This window comes from Aplysia californica, unplaced genomic scaffold (genome assembly GCF_000002075.1).
Source record: "Aplysia californica isolate F4 #8 unplaced genomic scaffold, AplCal3.0 scaffold00002, whole genome shotgun sequence".
Lineage (NCBI taxonomy): Eukaryota > Metazoa > Mollusca > Gastropoda > Aplysiida > Aplysiidae > Aplysia > Aplysia californica.
In genome coordinates this window covers 104,663-122,502 of record NW_004797272.1, presented here as the reverse complement: position 1 = coordinate 122,502, position 17,840 = coordinate 104,663, and the positions used below count along the sequence as shown (strand labels likewise).

The window sequence follows — 17,840 nt, the reverse complement described above, 5'->3', positions numbered from 1 at the left end:
GAGGGGGTCTGATATGTACTTCTGAACCTTGATATTTTATTTTCCCTGGCACAACAGGTGGGAGACTTTATCGTGTTCACGCAATTTGCGAATCTGAAGCCAGATCTTTTCATGTTGGATGGATCAACCGCACTGAATATGTCAGACAACATGCTGTCCGGAAACGGGGTCATTCACGGGGATTGGTACTACAGCACTCCTGATCAGTCTATAACCTATGCAGGTAAGCACATGTGCTCTTTTCTCACAACCCAGCAAGTGTAGATGTATTATGATTTGTTCGGATATGGTGATATCTTAGCGATTTTGTCTGCTTCTCATTTTCGTCAGAGTACGAGGCGTTTTTTCTAGAAAACTTGGTGTACATTATTGTAACTGTTTATCACATGTTTGGTGTGTGTGTGTTTTCTTCATAATTCGCTGGCGCTCAGGCAGAAACGTAAGCGTCCGTAATGAGTTGTGTGGAGTTGAGTTTCGAAAGGAACAAGTAGCGGGGAAGGATAAGCTTGACAGGGTCAGGCTCAAAGTGCACAAAGATATTTTTATAGATTAGCTCGAAATATAGAATATTTCGCGTTTGGCTACTGTTGTTTTCAGCGGTTGTTGTCTTAATTAGTGTGTTGGCGTCGGGAAAGGGGGGGGGGGGAGACTTATTTTGTTTGAGTTTTTTATTTTGTCTTTTCAATCTAAATTATCTTCAAAACCATATTTCTCATTCTCTCTGCCCCCTACTCTTTACTTAATCCAGTTCAAAGATTGAGCAGAAGAAAGAAACGTGGAGCTGGTGGAGTCAGTTTAACAGATATGGATTTGAAGATTGACACTCGCATCATCCGCTGCTACTATCGTGGCTGCAAACCACCACCCAAGCCAATGGAGTTGAGAGACTTACCCAGTCACATCGAATATTGGTCTGATCTAAACACTTGGGTCAACTTCACGTCGGACGGGTTGCCTCCTGAAGACTATGACAACCTGACCATACCTATCGGTAATGTCTTTTTTTTTCTTTAATAATTTTGATTTGTTTTTGTTTTTTGGGTGTGTGATACATTAGTTATCGTTTTGTGGTATGATTATTTGCAGTTTTGTTTTGGGGAGTTTCTTTTTTATATGTATATTTTTGGAGGGGGGAATTGGTTTTCTTTTTGTTTGTTTTGCTTTTTCCTTTCGTTGGGTTTTTCACCTTATGCACCTCCATGTTTGTTAACACTTGTCATTTCTCTGCTAGAACTTGTGTACTTTACAGCGTCAACATTTTTCAGCGTATCTTTACATTTCAAAAAGCTAGATCATAATATCTTGTTTTAGAAGGGAAAGGAGATCAAGGACATGGTCGCATTTGATGTTACAAGAGAAAAAAAAACAGATGACAAAGCTTCTCTCTATCTCTGCCACTATTCTCCTTCTTCCCGACTCTCTCTCTCTCTCTCTCTCTTGTCGCTCTCTCTCTCTCTCTCTTTCTCTCTCTCCGTCTCTCTCTCTCTCTCTCTCTCTCTCTTTCTGTCTTTTTCTTTCTTTGTTGCTCACTCTCTTTTTGACTCTTAACCAGAACATACTTCTACCTCAGTTCGCACATATATTAATCCTCATGTAAAAGATACATCCCTGAAGAATGAGGATTGCAATACATAATTTAGCTCCTTTGTATATCCACATGTGTTTTTACCATTCCTGTAAAGGGTTAGAAAAAAATTCTCATTGGGACAATAAAGTATCCTGTGAATTGAAAGTCGGTGAGTTGGGCCACGCAATCCTCATGTAGGTGTCCATTCCTCTCGTCACACAGACAAGTACATCATAGTGGACGTGCCTATCCCCAAGCTGAGCCACGTCATTGTCGACGGAGGTCTGGAGTTTTCTGAGAATAATACGGCGGATATTCTTCTCGAGGCGGATTACATCCAAATCACCGGCAGAGTCATTGCAGGGTGGGCCACTGACAGACCTTATACTGGAAATCTGATCATCAGACTGAGAGGAAACCATCAGTCTCCAGTGTATCCAACAAACGGCGTGCCACTAGGATCAAAGTTCATTGGTAATATTTGGTCTCTTAAACTTACAGAAAGGACGATAGCTTTAGAGTCTTGACATTTACAAAATAGGCATTCTTTCTGTGTGTAATGATTATTTCTTTAAGTACGAAACTTAAGTATGAGGTGTATCTTTTATGCCAAATGGAGGCCCAAGAGTATGAATTGTATCATATGAAAGTGGCATTAGACCCACAATAAAACATCCCGTGTTTGAAATTTCCAAATGAGATTCCCTTTGCTTTCTTTTACCAGACGTAACTGAACAAGCTGCAGTATAAAAATGAGAGATTCGTAATAAAAAAAATCTGCAATCCTGACAATGCCATATTCTGATATTGTCATGATTTCTGAACTTTATCTTTTCACAGGCGTGTTCGGAGGTCTTCAACTGCATGGTGTGGATAAGGGTCTAACTAAGACTCACTTAGCTGAGACTGTGGACTCTGGAAATGAGATAAAAGTTGTGGACGCTGTCAGCTGGGCTGTTGGTGATGACATTCTCCTCACAACGACTGACTATAACCCTTGGCATTCAGAGGTCTTCAAGATCACTGCCATTTCTGGGACAACCATAACTTTGAACAGCACTATACAGCACAGGCACATTTGTAAGGATTAGTAACTACAAAAGTAAAGATTAAAGCTGAAGCGATATTCTATAGGTCGGTTACACCATTTGAAAAAGGTTGCACAAAGACCCTCTATTCCTTTTACTGAACAAACATGAACCGTTGAAATGATTGAATATCCTGTGAGAAACGCATTAAAACATTACATGTGTATTTTTTTTCTTCATAGTGTTGCTGTTTACAGTTTTTGCTGCTCTAGTTAGATAATTGTTTAACGCAAAGTACATAATATATCAATGTTACTTCGTGACGATAGTGGTCAATATGGTCTATTGCGCTCTGGAGGTTAAGTTGTTACTTATGTCAGATTCTTATATGTATAATGCAGACCGGTTTTAATACTCTATTGCGGGTGTCTATTATTGTTTGATGCTATTTTGTTTCTATTGAGAATAGCTGCTGCATCAGCCAGTGACATGTAGAGAGAGAGAGAGAGAGAGAGAGAGAGAGAGAAAGAATGTGTGTGAATGTGTGTGTGATTGTGAGTGAGCGAGTGTGTGTGTATATGTGTGTGTGTGTGTGTGTGTGTGTGTGTGTGTGTGTGTGTGTGCGCTCGCATGTGTATGTGTTTATGAAAGCGTGTGTGGATGATATCACTTTCATTCTTTCAATTACAGCTCACACTGAAACCATCAACGGTCAAGATATTCATCTAAGGGCTGTTGTGGCCGTGCTGACCAGGAACATCCGAATTGAGGGAGAAGAATACCCTGATATGATCTCTGAATCGTTTGGTGCTCGTGTGATTGTTGGACAAAACCTTATTGGAACAGAACAACACAGTGGTCAGTGGATGCTTCGTGAAGTTACAGAATGACGTTATCAGTTATTTTTTTGTGTAAATTTTAGTTGTCCATTTTTTTATTCTTTACTTTTTCTTTCGCACAAACATGTTAAATTTTTGGCCCTGTGTGCTGCTTCTGTTTACATCGGGTTATTGTTATTTAGTTCCTTTCGCCACACCTTGCTTTTCTTCACCCCCTTTGCCTTCACTCCAGAATAGTGCTGTTCATTTTCCTTATACATTCAGCCGCCAGCAAAAGACTTTAAATCCTTTGAGTACTATTGTAACAATGTGTTCTAGTTTTATATAACGTATAAACAGCTTTTCCTGACTTTATTTTGAGGTTTTTTTTAAGAATCATTAAGGATAAGGGATGGATCGAAGTTGCAAAGTATATTTTACTGTTATTTTAATGCTATTTCAAATTTTAGAATGTTTTAAAGAAAGCTCTTTATTTTGTTCGTTTCCATTTCTCCTCAGGTTTTGCCCAGATCAGTAATGTGGAGTTCTACCACACCGGCCAGGAAGGTTTCAGTCAGAACTATGACCCACGCTTCTCACTTACCTATATGGACGTGACCTCGACAGAAGGAGAAATCCGTTACTCTTACGTAAAGAAGAGCACTTTCCATTCAGGATTTAACACTGCCATTGGAGCGTTTGCTGTTGACGGACTGGAGATTGATGATAACGTCGTGTACCACACTGTAGGCCAAGGTAAACGTTTGACCAGTACCCCCAGATATGGTGTCTTGGACAATATTCTATATCTAACCATATGCTCAGGGTATAGATGTAAAAAAAAATCCAAAGATTGTTTTCCATCGTCTCCTATTTCCAGCTGTTCCCTACCTCTTACTCTTGAAACATCTCAGTTAAACTGCAAAGGAGTTTATCAACTCAATTGCTTAAAAGAATGAGACACGACATTTTTGTAGATTTATTGGTGGAGTTTAACAAGCTTTAATCAAAGAGCAGAAGAAAACAAAAGGAATGTTTTTGCTGAGTTTTGTGGGAAGGAGGGGGTAGTACGTTTTACGGCACTTGCAACAAAATAAGACCTGCCTTAAGGCCATATTATTTACAAGTGCCGAATATTAGTGGCGCTACAAAAGAGGTTTTGGCGGCTGGAATGGGCTCGAGAGCAAATATGTAATCTACTGGTGGAAATGTTTTCCTTTCCAACTACTCGTCACAAGGGGGCAAGATCATATTATTTGGTTTTCATCTTTGTCAGGCATACGCACGGAGGCAACCGGCACAAAAATCACCAACAACTTAGTCGCCTTGAGCATCTGGACGGGGACTTACCTTGATCGCTATGAGCCGATAAACATGGAGTACCCAGGTGCCATAGACGGCCTCCTCGCCACTGATCTCGTCTTGGTCAACAACACCGTGGCTGGCGCCGAAAGATTTGCCTATTCTTTGGGTGGACAAAGTTGTAGCACTCTGGACGCTGACCTGTGGAGTGGAAATATGGCCCAGGGTGCACTTCTTGGTAAGGTTCATTTAAGGCACATAAAACAATACCTTTCAACTAGGGCCCTTTATTGCCTCTGGTGGGTGGCCTGGTATTAACGGCTTTTATTATATCTTTTCTTTAACTTGATACTAGTACCGGTAACGAACTCCAACTGACGTTTGATCTTTCAGAGCTCTTGACATAATGTTTGACTAAAGAACATTTATTTTTCGTACCCCCCTTAATGCGGGTGATGAATGTTTCCTTTGTTGTTGTTATCGATCCAGGAATGTTTCCGTTAAAATCTTATGATTATGGTTGAAAAACTGTTCTTTTGTATGATGTCTATGACAACAGCATACACTTCTAGAGCCTTTAAGCAGTTTATACCATTTGATAACCATCTATACCATTTGATAAAGAAGGAAAACCTTATGCTTACGCAAGTTACTTGGATGTTAAATCTTGAACTTGGAGCTGTAAAATAAATATTTGCCAAAATTTTGCCGAACGCCATCACACCAGTTTGGTGTTTCAACACACGTACATACTCATATGCACACTCTTTAACACATCCTCACTTCCATACACCTATACACAGACGCCCATAATGTGCTTATGCTCACAAACGAACCCACAGTCATACACATAGAGTAAACATGAACAACTGTTAACAATTATGTCAACACTAAATACATAAACAGTATTCTGATAGTACTCCAATAGTATCTCTAATTACTAATAGTGTTAGTGCTTTGCTTTGCGCCTTAATGATATTAAATTAATTATTACCTTGCTATGTTCCCACAGGTGTTGGTCTGTTTTCTGAGGATCCGCCAGCTGATAGTTCGTGCACAACCTACAGTGGCTTCACCTTGTGGAAGAACCTTGATTTTGGAATCTACTACAATAGTGTTCCTAGTGCGGTATTCAAAAACAACATATTTGTCGAGAACGGCGTCGGCATATTCCCTTTCGTTATGGGTCCAGCTTCGCTTTCTCATGCGTATCAAGACAAATACTCTGAAGTCAGCAACAATATCTTTATTGGAAAGACGAGCACATTCTCCGAGAGTCTGGATGTCCTAGATAAGTCTGACCATAACATACAACTGAGTGTCATGGCTCGTTCCCATGGCTCTGGAAGTGCTTGCGGTAAAATCGGGATGGAAATGACAATTTTTACCAGTGGTCCAAATGGAATTCCATCCCATCCTCTCGTTGGCATCATGTCTTACCAGACACTTAAAGGCATTACCAGGGTAACAGGTGAGTCCATCTCTCTCTCTCTCTCTCCCTCTCTCTCTCCCTCTCTCTCTCTCTCTCTCTCTCTCTCTCTCTCTCTCTCTCTTTCTCTCTCTCCCCCATTCTCTCTCTCTCTCTCTCTCTCTCTCTCTCTATCTCTCTCTCTCTCTCTCTCTCTGACACTGAATTTTTTTTGTTTAAGCCTAGAAAATCCACATCGGCAGCGTAATGGCCATTACGTGCAGGGGAAAAGAACAACTGTACAAAACAAGGGTCCAAGAAGAACGTATGTTTACTCTTAGCATAGAATGTCATAATTCAAGCGAATGTTCTTCCATTGTAAATGTTGCTACCTGTATTCCAGCCTTATTTGCTCTTTCTCATAACATCAATTCGCTTAAATATAAACTTTAATAAACTGAACTTAAGTTGAGAAGGTTATTGTTCTGAAGGAAAGGACGCCGACTAAAGTCACTGTAATCTGTGTCTTGTAAGGATATGACAGAACTACCGTTTTTTTTTTTTTGTCCTGCAGGTAATACTTTTGCTAACTGGGGAGCTTGCACAGGCGGTTATGATCATGCCATCTCCACCAGCAAGGGCAACGATGATGGAAACCACCCTCTCCATATTACAAGCACCACCCTAGTGAACACGGAAATGGAAGCGAAAGTGTTCTTCCACCCACCAAATGTTGGGTGAGATACATTCTTTCAACTCCAGCAAATTATGGAAGCTAATGAAGTTGAAGAAAATAATCTACAGTTGGAGTTTCGCACTTTTAATGTCCACGGTGGCGGTTGTCTCGCCTGTCTTGGGAATGGCATTCCCTCTCAGATCATCGTCTTGTCAGGAGATCAATAGCTCCCCGTTTCAAAATGATGTGTCTGTATCTAGAGGGGACTTGAACCTCCTCAAAAAATAGAATGCTAACTTGTCCTTTGTCATTTATTAGGGTTTTGGGGTTGTTGATTATGGGGGGGGGGGCGGGGTAATTTAAGTTGTTGTCCCCCCCACCCCCCAAAAAAAATTGGGCCCTTGATTTTTATTACTTTTTGTTCATCCCCCTTTGACAGCAAAATCAACTCTGCCGATTGTGTTGATATGGACTGTGATGGGCTGAAAAAGTGTATGATAAAGGATTTGGACGGCACTTTCTTGGGCCATAACGGTACAATTCTACCTGACTCAGCCTACGAGTGGGATGGAGACCGGAGACATGGGCTGGGAGACTACAGGATTCCTTCAGTCATGTTGACTACAAGCAATGGACAGAAGATTGACGTGAATAGCTATGCTCCCAATAAAGGTAAGAATGGGTGTTGGGGGCATCCAAATGAGCTGCCCGTTGGGATGTAGCTAGTTGTAAAGTTGATAAAAGTAGCAAAGTTCAGGTTCGAACTCAGGAAATGCTTCTCGACATTTCTCGTCTGAACTGAGAGACTTTTTTCAGCCCGAGATCCAGCTAATGGGTTGAATGTCTCGTTTTTTAAGTGATCTAGTCAACTAGATTTCTTCACGTTCAGAGGGGAAAAGGTTTCTCTAGGTTTTTTAAAATAGTTTAACTCATGTGGTGCTTCACATTCATGGTTTCATCGGATGTTATTTTGCTTGTTCTATTAGAAGTGCACAATGTTAACAGGAGGGGCCTCAGAACACTGCTGACTGAACGAAACAAGACACTAATTATGACAAACTTATTTCCCCCTTTAGTGTTGTTTCTTGGGGAAACTGCAGTTGTTGTTGTTTGTTTTATTCTGAGGTTGGAAACTGCCCTGTACTTCTCAGCCAGCATTGGCATCAAGATCAAGCTTCTCTTCTTTGATTGAGAGGCAGGATATATTGCATAACTCAAAATCTCTGCCGTGGTCTGCTTTTCACTTGCAGCACTGAACGGAAATCCGAGATAGCCGGAGCGACAACCTCATTCCTCATTATATGGACGTTAAACTTTAGATAATACAGTTTACTGCATGTTGGTTTTGAAAGGGTGATCTCTCTTCGATCCAAGAACACCCATAGCTTCACTGCCCTTCACCACACAGTCCACGAAAAAATTACCCTGTTTACAATGACAAAAGTAACTTTGTTACTAAAATTACATTGTCTTCTGCTCTGCGCTTCTTACGAGCTCCTCTTCCCTAATTTCATGTTATTTTCCTTACGTTACCAGATAGTTACATGAGTGTCATATTGTTATCTTTTCCAGGTATTTACAAAACAGACAATTGCACCTGGGTCTCGGAATGGCGAGCGTATAACTGTGAAGACTTCTACGATTGGAGAATGCTGGTTATTGAGAGCATGGATTCAGACACAGAGACTCGAAGACTCAGTCCACTAGCTATCTATAACCCTGAGGGATATGTTGACCTCATCAATGGGCCACAGGTGAGCGTTGCTGTAAAGATAACAGTGTGAGCCTATAGGCTGTATCGCTGAGTGTCTCCATGGGGGCTTAGTTGCTCAATCAGAATGAAGGGACTGACAAGCAGTGGTAAGGGGATAGAGAGAGAGAGGGGGGGGGGGAGCGACTGATACGTAATGCATTTTAATTCCTCCTTATTTCTTTGTGAAGACGCACTTTTAGTGATATTTTGCTTGGAGTTTTAAGTTACATTACAATTTATGCACAGCCGGAAGATCAAGAATTTGGATTATGCCTGTGCAGTTTCTGCGCTTGGGGGGGGGGGGTGTAAGCCTGTATATTTATGGAGGGGGGGTTGTATCTGATGTGTACACGCCTTTTTATCTATTGAAGATTCAATTTCTTTGTCTTTTACTTTTAGTGGACGCAGGAAAGTGTGTCTGTATATGTGTGTGTGGAGGGGAGGGTGAGTGAAAACAGAAAAAGTGAAAAAAGTAAAGGTTAAATGAAATAAGACGTTGAAAGAGTAAGGAGAGGTAAACGAAAATTTAAGAACACATGAACTCAATGTCATCAAGAGTGGGAACTTTTATTCCTTGATACGTGGGGCTGTGGTTTGAATAAGTGCACAATTACAAAGATTTGAATCGAATAACTTGATAATAATTGCAACTTTTCCAATGTGTTTGAACGACGAGTGTGACAGGCAGCTACATTGATTGTCGTTTTGTGTATACTCTTTTGTCAGATTACGGGCGGATAATTATATTATATGATCGCTGTACATGGGCTAATATGTATGAAGCGTGGCATGTGTAATCTGTTGAGATCGTATTTTATTGTGAAGCACTTAGAGCAATAGATGTGATCTTTATTATAATTGTTATTATTTCTGAAACATCTTTTCAGGATCATGGCTGGTGCAGCGGTTACACTTGCCGCAAACGTCTAAGTACTTTCCAGGCCATCGTTGCGTTAGGTAAAGAACTAGCTTTGTATTCTCTTTCCTTTTCACAATCGTAAATGTTATGTCATTGCATGAGGATTAGATGGAGTAGTAAAAAGCAGTGGTTCTGATGTTGCGATGACAGCAGCAATAACATCCATCCCCTCCACCATATTTGTGTTTGTTTGTTGTTGTGTGTGGTGGGGGGGGGGGGGGTTCGCGTAAACGCCCATGCATTTTCTAATGACGCACATAAGTTTTATGAAAAACTGACGTTGGTTGGATGACAGAGCAGAGGACCATTAATGGCGCTAATCATTTTGAGGGGAAGACAGACAGACAGACAGACAGACAGACAGACAGACAGACAGACAGACAGACAGACAGACAGACAGACAGACAGACAGACAGACAGTAAAAGAGAGAGAGAGAGCGAGAGAGAGAGAGAGAGCGAGAGAGAGAGAGAGAGAGAGAGAGAGAGAGAGAGAGAGAGAGAGAGAGAGAGAGAGAGAGAGATCTGCTTTCTACTACCATGCTTCCTTTTAAATAATCAATGTTAATAGTGGCTCGAAACATAACAAATACAATGGTTTTGTTTTTCTCTTTCAGATCAGCCCTTTGACATGTTCCTGTCCAGTTCCAACCCCAGAAAAATGAGATACATGCTTCTGAATTCACAACCAGACGAGTGTGTCCGGCTGGGCATGCATTACTTGAACCAGAACCGTTTGCAAGTTTATGTAGATGGTGTCCTGAAGATGCCCACAAATGGCTATATCGACGGTAATGGCAGGTTCAGGCTGAGGCTTCAGAATACCAATCATATGTGGATGCCTGATGTGAGAAACAAGGTCAACGGTGAAAATTATCTAAGGTAACTTTGATGCTTCTCAGCTGTAAAGTGTTTAGTACGCTAACCCATTGGGCTCTAGACGCTATACAGGAAGAAGGAAATCCGTCATTCGAGTGACATTCTAGCTCTTAAAATAGTTTGCATTTATCGATACGTATTCGTGAACAGACGCATACCCTCACGAGTCCAAACAAACTCACACTAATTGTATTTTTGACGACAGATAAGAATTGAGATTTCTTTTGGTGGTTTTTAAATAAGTGATAGATCTTAAATTCATTGGACAATTCGTTCCAAAAGGTCAGAGAATGTGCTTCTGAAGACGTATGCACTGTGTTAAAACCAGGTTTGCTCTAAGCTAGTTGATCTGAGGCTTCGTGGTGAATGGCAAGGGTCAGGAGGGCCTGTGATCAGTAAAATATATGTCAGCTTTGTGTCACTTCTCATTGCTTTTCTAAAAGAAAGAAAGGAAGATACAAAAGAGTATAGTATAAAGCTACTGTCGGAATAAATGTCAATGTGTATTGCTGTTAATTTTTAAATAACACGATACATAACTCAATCATAAATGTATCTAAATAACTCGAAATGTCTGTGATAAATTCCAGTATGTGGTTGAAAGATGAATCTGATGTGATATGTGTATTATTTGTCAGCTGTACGTTTCTCCTCATATTGAATTTGAATGAGCGTAACATATAACTTAAATTCTATGTATACCTGCTTGTGTTTTTATCATTCCTGTACAACCAAGAAAAATGTCTCATGATGAAGGCAATAAAGTATCATCTTATCTTATCTTGACACAGTCGAGCAGAGAGCATGATTTTCTGGGTTGTTTGCGGTGACTCCGAAGTGCTCGTCGACACAGAAGATGTCTTTTTGGTCTCCTTCGCTTTGCCAGCAATGACTGACGCAGAATTCTTCGGAGAGAAAATAGTTGAAAACCTTGCCGGTTTTCTGAATATGGACCCAAGCAAGGTAAATTTACTTAGATAGATTTTTTAGAATCCACTTCCTCGCTCTTTACGTTTTGTTTGTTCGTAATTTGCTCATATTCCAGTATTTACCTTGCACGGGTCTGGGCCGCTACAACAACTGTAAATAATTTTTTTATTCAACCCCAGAGGGTTAAGCTTCAAGAAACAGAAGGAAATCAGAATCTGATACGTTCGAGGAATACAAATGCGAGGAATTTACAAGTAGCTGATCTTATTAACTTTCATTCGCCCAATATCAGAGTGCTCAAATTCTATTTTACTCTCACGTTTGCATTTGTCTGTTGTTATTCTTATATATTTCATATTATTGAAAGTTGTGTTTCTTTTATCTTTTTCGAATTGTCATTGTTATTGTTAGTATCGTCATCATGGAGAGTCTTCATTGATCTACAGACAAAAAGTATAAATAAAAATATTAAACATTTGGTTTAATAAAGCATATCATCATCATCATCATCATCATCATCATCATCATCATCATCATCATCATCATAATCATCATCATCATCTGATTCCTCCTCAGGTGCGCATCGTGAACATTGTAGAGGACACGTCAACATCTGGTCGACGCAAGCGACAGGCAACAGGCACCACTACCTTCTACGTGGAGATCGGTGACAAGCCCGGGGACACGCCCACTGTTGACTACGAGACTGTGGGAAAACAGATTTGTAACCAGGTGAGAACGGAATGTCTGTTTTGTTTTTTTTGTGGGTTTTTTTGTTGTTGTTGCTGTTGTTGTTGTTGTTGTAGTTGTAGTTGTTGTTGTCGTTGCTGTTGTTTTTGTTGTAAGTGTTTTGCTGCACTCAGAGCAGCATACGGTCATATGAGCAAGCAGGAAAAAATGATATTACGCATTTTCAGTTTGGTAGGAATTAGTTTTGAATTTTGTCCGGGTGGCGGCTAAAGCTTACTCTTATCGACTTTAGACCATCCAAGGATCTCAAATACTGCACACAAGGGTTTTTGTGTTTGTTTGTTGTTATGTTGTTTTGTTTTGTTTTTTTGGTGTGTTTTTTTTTGGGGGGGGGTTGTTTTGTTTGGGGGTTGTTGGGTTTTTGTTTTGTTTTTGTTTGTTGTTGTTTGTTTGTTTTTGTGGGGGGGTTTTGGGGGGGTAGTCTTGTTTGTTTAAGCGCACTTTTTTCGGATTTTGCACATTTCATTTTTCCCTAACGTTTTGAATTCGCAATCTGAGTCGCCCGGTTGTATATGTTCCGATGTAGTAGTAGTGCGCCTTGTGAAGTTTCCCGATCGACTTGATTCGCGAATTTCTTTTAGAATCGTGAAAATAACGAATTCATTCAAGTCGCACTGGCAAAACATAATGAGATACAACAACTCTACACTTTGAAAAGAAAGGTGCCCCACCTGACTGCCCGCTATATGACTGCCAGGATGACACAGTATCACACCATCTCTTTACCTGCCCTGCACTTAGCACCCTACGTAGCACCTACCTACCTGCCTCCCCAGATATCAAAAATCTGTCCCTGTCGTTTTAAGGGGGGGAGGCTACACCTGGAGGCTATCTCGCTTATTACTGGACCGAATTTTACCAAATTTCACACATATAACAAGCATAGTAAGGAGTCTTAAAATCTGCAATCAAATTTGAGGAAAAAAGTTTTGTTTCCATGGATATGCCGCCATATTGGATTTTATTGACATGTCTTACGTAATGAATACCGCACTTATCGCTCATGAAAATTGATTGGGTTTTTTTGCATGCGTGTTTACAAACATCAGATCTAAAAATTTGTTTGTCGTTTTTTTCCTAATCGAATTAGAAAATTTTTAATGAATTTTTTCCCGAGGTAGCATTCAAGTTTGCGAAAAATCCGTGAAAATCCACACTCCACACACCACCAACAAAAATCTATTCCATATATCAAAAATTCAACAAACAAATTTTTAGTATTACCTCTTCTCTTCAATCTGTGAAAATTTCATGAAGATTGGATGAAAAATGGTGGAGTTATTCAAAAAAGTATAGAGAAATGTCGCATTTTGAGGAAACGGCCGATAAAGAAAAATAAAATACTGACTTTATGAGGAAATGGCGGTTACAAACATGCCCGGTATGGGAAAAAAATACGGTTTTGGGGGGTTCTTATGCCATGAAATAGTTGTAGGAGAGGCTGAGGAAGCTAAAAATGCCTACAACTCAAATTCCATGATTTTGAGCCGAATTTTGATTTTGGGGGTGTACCCCCCCCCCCCCCCCCCCTAGCAAGAAAAATTCTGAAATTATGCAAACTGAGCCCAAACATGTGAAATTATGCGATTCTGTTAATTTTAAACAAAGAATGATAAAGAAAATAATCAGAAATTATGCAAAAAAGGATCAAATTTTGCTAAATTATGCGGGGTGCATAAAACCACGTGGACAGAGAAATACACGTACTTTATGCAGCGACAAAAACAGCTGATAAAAACCTGTCAATTCCTTGCCATGTCGAAAGGCCGCTGGGTCGGAAAAGTAAAGTAAGAGAAAAGTAAAAGAAAGGTAACCGCTTCTTCTCTCTCACCTCAGGCCCAGCTGTACACGTTTGACGACATCATCAACGCTACCGTCTTGTACGTGTCGGTTCTAGAACCCAGTGTGGCCACCGAGAACGAAGGCGTGATGACTCCGCTACAGAAGACTGGCCTCTTGGTGCTGGACACACACCCCGTTGGCGATGTGACAGAGGGACAGCTGTTCAGCACCCAGCCAAAGCTGAAAGTCACCGACGACAACGTGAGACTTCTTTGTTTACTTCTCTCTGTCTCTCCATCTCTCTATTTCTCTCTCTCTCTCTTTGTCTCTCCCTTTCTCTCTCTCTCTCTCTCTCTCTCTCTCTCTCTCTCTCTCTCTCTCTCTTTGTCTCTCTGTTACACTCTGTATCTCTTTGTCTCTCTGTCTGTCTGTCGGTCTGGCTGTGTCTCTATCTCTCTGTGTCTGTATGTCTGTGTCTCTGTGCCTCTGTCTGTCTGTCTGTCTGTCTCTCTCTCTCTCTCTCTCTCTCTCTCTCTCTCTCTCTCTCTCTCTCTCTCTCTCGCTCGCTCTCTTTCTCTCTCTCTCTCTCTCAGTCTGTCTCTCTTTCTCCTTATCCCTCTCTTTTCTTTCTATCTATCTCTCTCTCTCTCTCTCTCTCTCTCTCTCTCTCTCTCTCTCTCTCTCCCTCTCTTTCTCTCCCTCTCTTTCTCTCCCTCTCTCTCTCTCTCTCTCTCTCTCTCTCTCTCTCTCTCTCTCTCTCTCTCTCTCTCCCTCTCTTTCTCTCCCTCTCTTTCTCTCTCTCTTTTTCTCTTTCTTTCTTTCAGCTTTTTTTTCTGTTCTCACTTTCCTTTCCTTTCCTTTATAGAAAGCTAAAAAGGGGAAATAATACTTCTTACTCAATCTAATTTATTCAGTCTATCCATCTATCTATCTATCTGTCTATCTATCTATCTATCTATCTATCTATCGATCTATCGATCTATCTATCTTTCTATCTATCTATCTATAGATAGATAGATGGCTAGATAGATGTATATATATATATATATATATATATATATATATATATATATATATATATATATATATATATATATATATATATATATAATATATGAATAGCATATAGCATATAGATGTATATATATAATATTGTTTGTTTGCTTGCTTGCAGAACGAAGTGGTCACCTACTTAGGCTCAGTGACAGGTCCCTGGGAGATAGAGGTCAGCATCAAGTCAGGAGGAAGTCCCTATTCCAGGTTGATTGGGAACACCAGTGTCACGTTCCAGAACGGCTGGGCCAACTTCACCAATCTGGCCATTACAAACAGAGGCGATTACATCCTGGAGTTTAATGTAACTTCTCCCCCCGAGGCGACGAATTATTCACTGGAAGCTATGGCCATTCGGGTATGTTTCTGCAGGCTATAATATATTATAGATCTATGTCAAGGAAAATAGTTACTTCGCTGTCCGGCCGCCGGCCTGATTGATTTATATCTTGTTTACACTCAGGGGTAGCTTAGGGCATTGCAGGGAATGGGCTGATGCATTGTAAACTAAATGTAATCCGTTAATAGAAAGATACGTACATTTTAGGTAAGGATAAAGAGACATGAGAAGGAATGAGAGAGAGAGAAAGAGAGAGAGAAAGAGAGAGAGAGAGAAAGAGAGAGAGAGAGAGAGAGAGAGAGAGAGAGAGAGAGAGAGAGAGAAAAGAGGGGGGGAGACATCTTATAGAATCTGCAGACCATGGGAGTTTACAAAGCGTATAATTTTTATGTAGCATGCATTGAAACTCAAGTTTCAGACTCGAAGTTGCATCATGTTTCCAACTGACTCTTTATCGTCTCTTAGGTCAATGGACGCAATCTGAGACCAAAGGCTGAATTAAAAACCCTCAGCCGTATATCAGGCAGGCCACTGGAGCTAGACATCACTCTAGAAGACAAGGACACACTTGTAGACATCACGGACATCCAGTGGGCGGTAAGATTTCTCTTTGTTTGGGTTTGTTTTATTTTGTGAAGTGTTTTACGACGCTCGCAACTGCATAGGGTCATATATGGGCGCACGGGACGCATTAAACATTTTCAGTTTGGTAGGAATTGATTTTGAATTTTGCTTGGGTGGCGGTCGAAGCCAGCTCTTATCGATTTTGGACTACCAAGGAATCTTTAACATACACTAATTGTGCACGGGACCTCCGAGATTTTTCGCCTGTATCTGAGAAGGGTGTGTGTTAGATCTTACCTTCCTAAGATCAGGGATGTGGCTGAAAGACACTAGTTAAAAGGAGCCAAGGAGTAGCAGTAGAATGGCTGCAGAAAGCGTCAAGAGCCCAGAAGAGAGGGCAAAGGGGAAGGAGGGGGGAGAAAGTGGATACGGCGGCAGACGATAGAACATGATGAGATAGGGGGAAAGTCACTGCTGGGTTTCGTACTCTTGACCTTTTGAAGGAGAGGCGAACACCGTAACCTCTAGACCACGAGAACCCCCATAGGATTTCTTCATAGTTCGTTTATTTTTCAAGGTTGCGTTGTAGGATTTTGTCAAGACCTGAAAGTGTGATACTGTGTACCTTTTCAAGTTGTTGATATCATATGGTTTGGAATATCCCGAGCGAGCCAGTCATTTATTCATAATTTTTACGTAATTTGCTGATGGGAGGTCAAAAAGCGCTTTCTTAACTAGTGCGAAAAGCGCTTACTTTGAAATATAAAATTTAAAGGCCTATTTGTGCCTTTTTTCCAAACTGATCACGCACAATAGAACAGATTTTAATCAAAATCTTTTCTCCTGCCACAGAACCATACCTGGTCTGCCACAGCCTCTGTCTACGACTCAAAGTTCTATTCAGGTTCTCTTGCTGGAGCCTTAACGGTGCCATTTGATCCAGCTACCGGTAAGTCTAAATTTTCAACCTTTTCTATACAATTTAATTTATCAAGGAAGCGATTACTTCGACTTCACATCTATGATCTTTAAAACACGTAGATAAGACCCTGAAGACCAAGCTTTTCCAAATTAAGACGCAGATTCAAACCTTTGTCAACAGTCTTAAAACCCAGTGTCTTACAATATCTTACTTGCTTTTTGCTTTTGTCTAGTGTGTTTTGTCGTGGGGGGGTTTGTTTGTTGTTGTTGTTGTGTTGTTGTTGTTGTTGTTGTTGTTGTTGTTGTTGTTATTGTTGTTGTTGGGGGGGGGGGTCTGTTTGCGTTTTTTCTGGGGGTTTTTTGTTTGTTTTTGCTTTGTTTTGTTTGGGGGGGTCTATTTATTCAATTAATGAAGGACTACGAAGGTCAGCAATGACGAAACTGAATGTCTCTTTCAGATTTTAGAATATCTGTTCTTCAGCCTTTGTGGTTGTATAGAGTTTTCTTGCCTCCCTATCTGTAATTAACAATGACGTGAAGTCACGTCGTGTGTCTACAGAATATAGAGTAAGGCTTTAACAATTGTACGTATTATGTCTCGCTGTTTGTGTCGATATTCATGTCCATTGGTTTTTGGTGGGGAGTGGAGGGGTTGTTTGTTTGTTTGTTTGGTTTGTTTGTTGGTTGGTTGGTTGTTGTTGTTTTGCTGATTTTTAGGGGGTAGGGGGTTGGGGTGGAAGGGGTTCGGTTATAAAAAGAATAATATAATACTTACGCCCTTCATTCCAAATTCAGTACTTTTTTATAACGTGTACACACATGTGGGGTCTCCATTCTCTGTGGGGCCTCTTCATGGGTCGCTCTGACGTCATACACAAAAGACATTTTTGTTTTTTAAGAATAGGGTTAGAAATTTACTTTTACCTTTTTTCCTACACCATCATCTCGCCGACTGTCGTTTTTATTATTCTTGAACCAAGTCAATGATTATGCCTGAGCATAATATTTGTAGCCAGTAGATACTAACTAATGAGCACATTTGTCTCTGCCTGTTTTTCCATCCACTTTCTTTTTAAATAGTTTTTCATTCTTTTTTTTTTCAAAAGCAAATGTAATTGTTGGTTGATAGGTCTATAATGTATTTACTTCCTAA

The 17,840-nt window shown here is 40.4% G+C and overlaps 1 protein-coding gene across 1 annotated transcript in view; it reads left to right on the top strand.

Annotated features, from left to right (window-relative positions):
* Positions 1–17,840, top strand: part of LOC101849256 (fibrocystin-L) — a gene marked incomplete in the record, with an annotated part of 72,819 nt that overhangs the window by 50,166 nt on the left and 4,813 nt on the right. Inside the window, 19 exon segments of the mRNA XM_013087159.1 lie at positions 58–223; positions 749–991; positions 1,790–2,041; positions 2,408–2,647; positions 3,286–3,453; positions 3,933–4,169; positions 4,690–4,953; positions 5,728–6,186; positions 6,698–6,860; positions 7,239–7,471; positions 8,372–8,553; positions 9,440–9,509; positions 10,086–10,350; positions 11,139–11,310; positions 11,854–12,009; positions 13,864–14,070; positions 14,984–15,220; positions 15,668–15,799; positions 16,619–16,715. Coding sequence (XP_012942613.1) covers positions 58–223; positions 749–991; positions 1,790–2,041; positions 2,408–2,647; positions 3,286–3,453; positions 3,933–4,169; positions 4,690–4,953; positions 5,728–6,186; positions 6,698–6,860; positions 7,239–7,471; positions 8,372–8,553; positions 9,440–9,509; positions 10,086–10,350; positions 11,139–11,310; positions 11,854–12,009; positions 13,864–14,070; positions 14,984–15,220; positions 15,668–15,799; positions 16,619–16,715 — 3,943 coding nt within the window.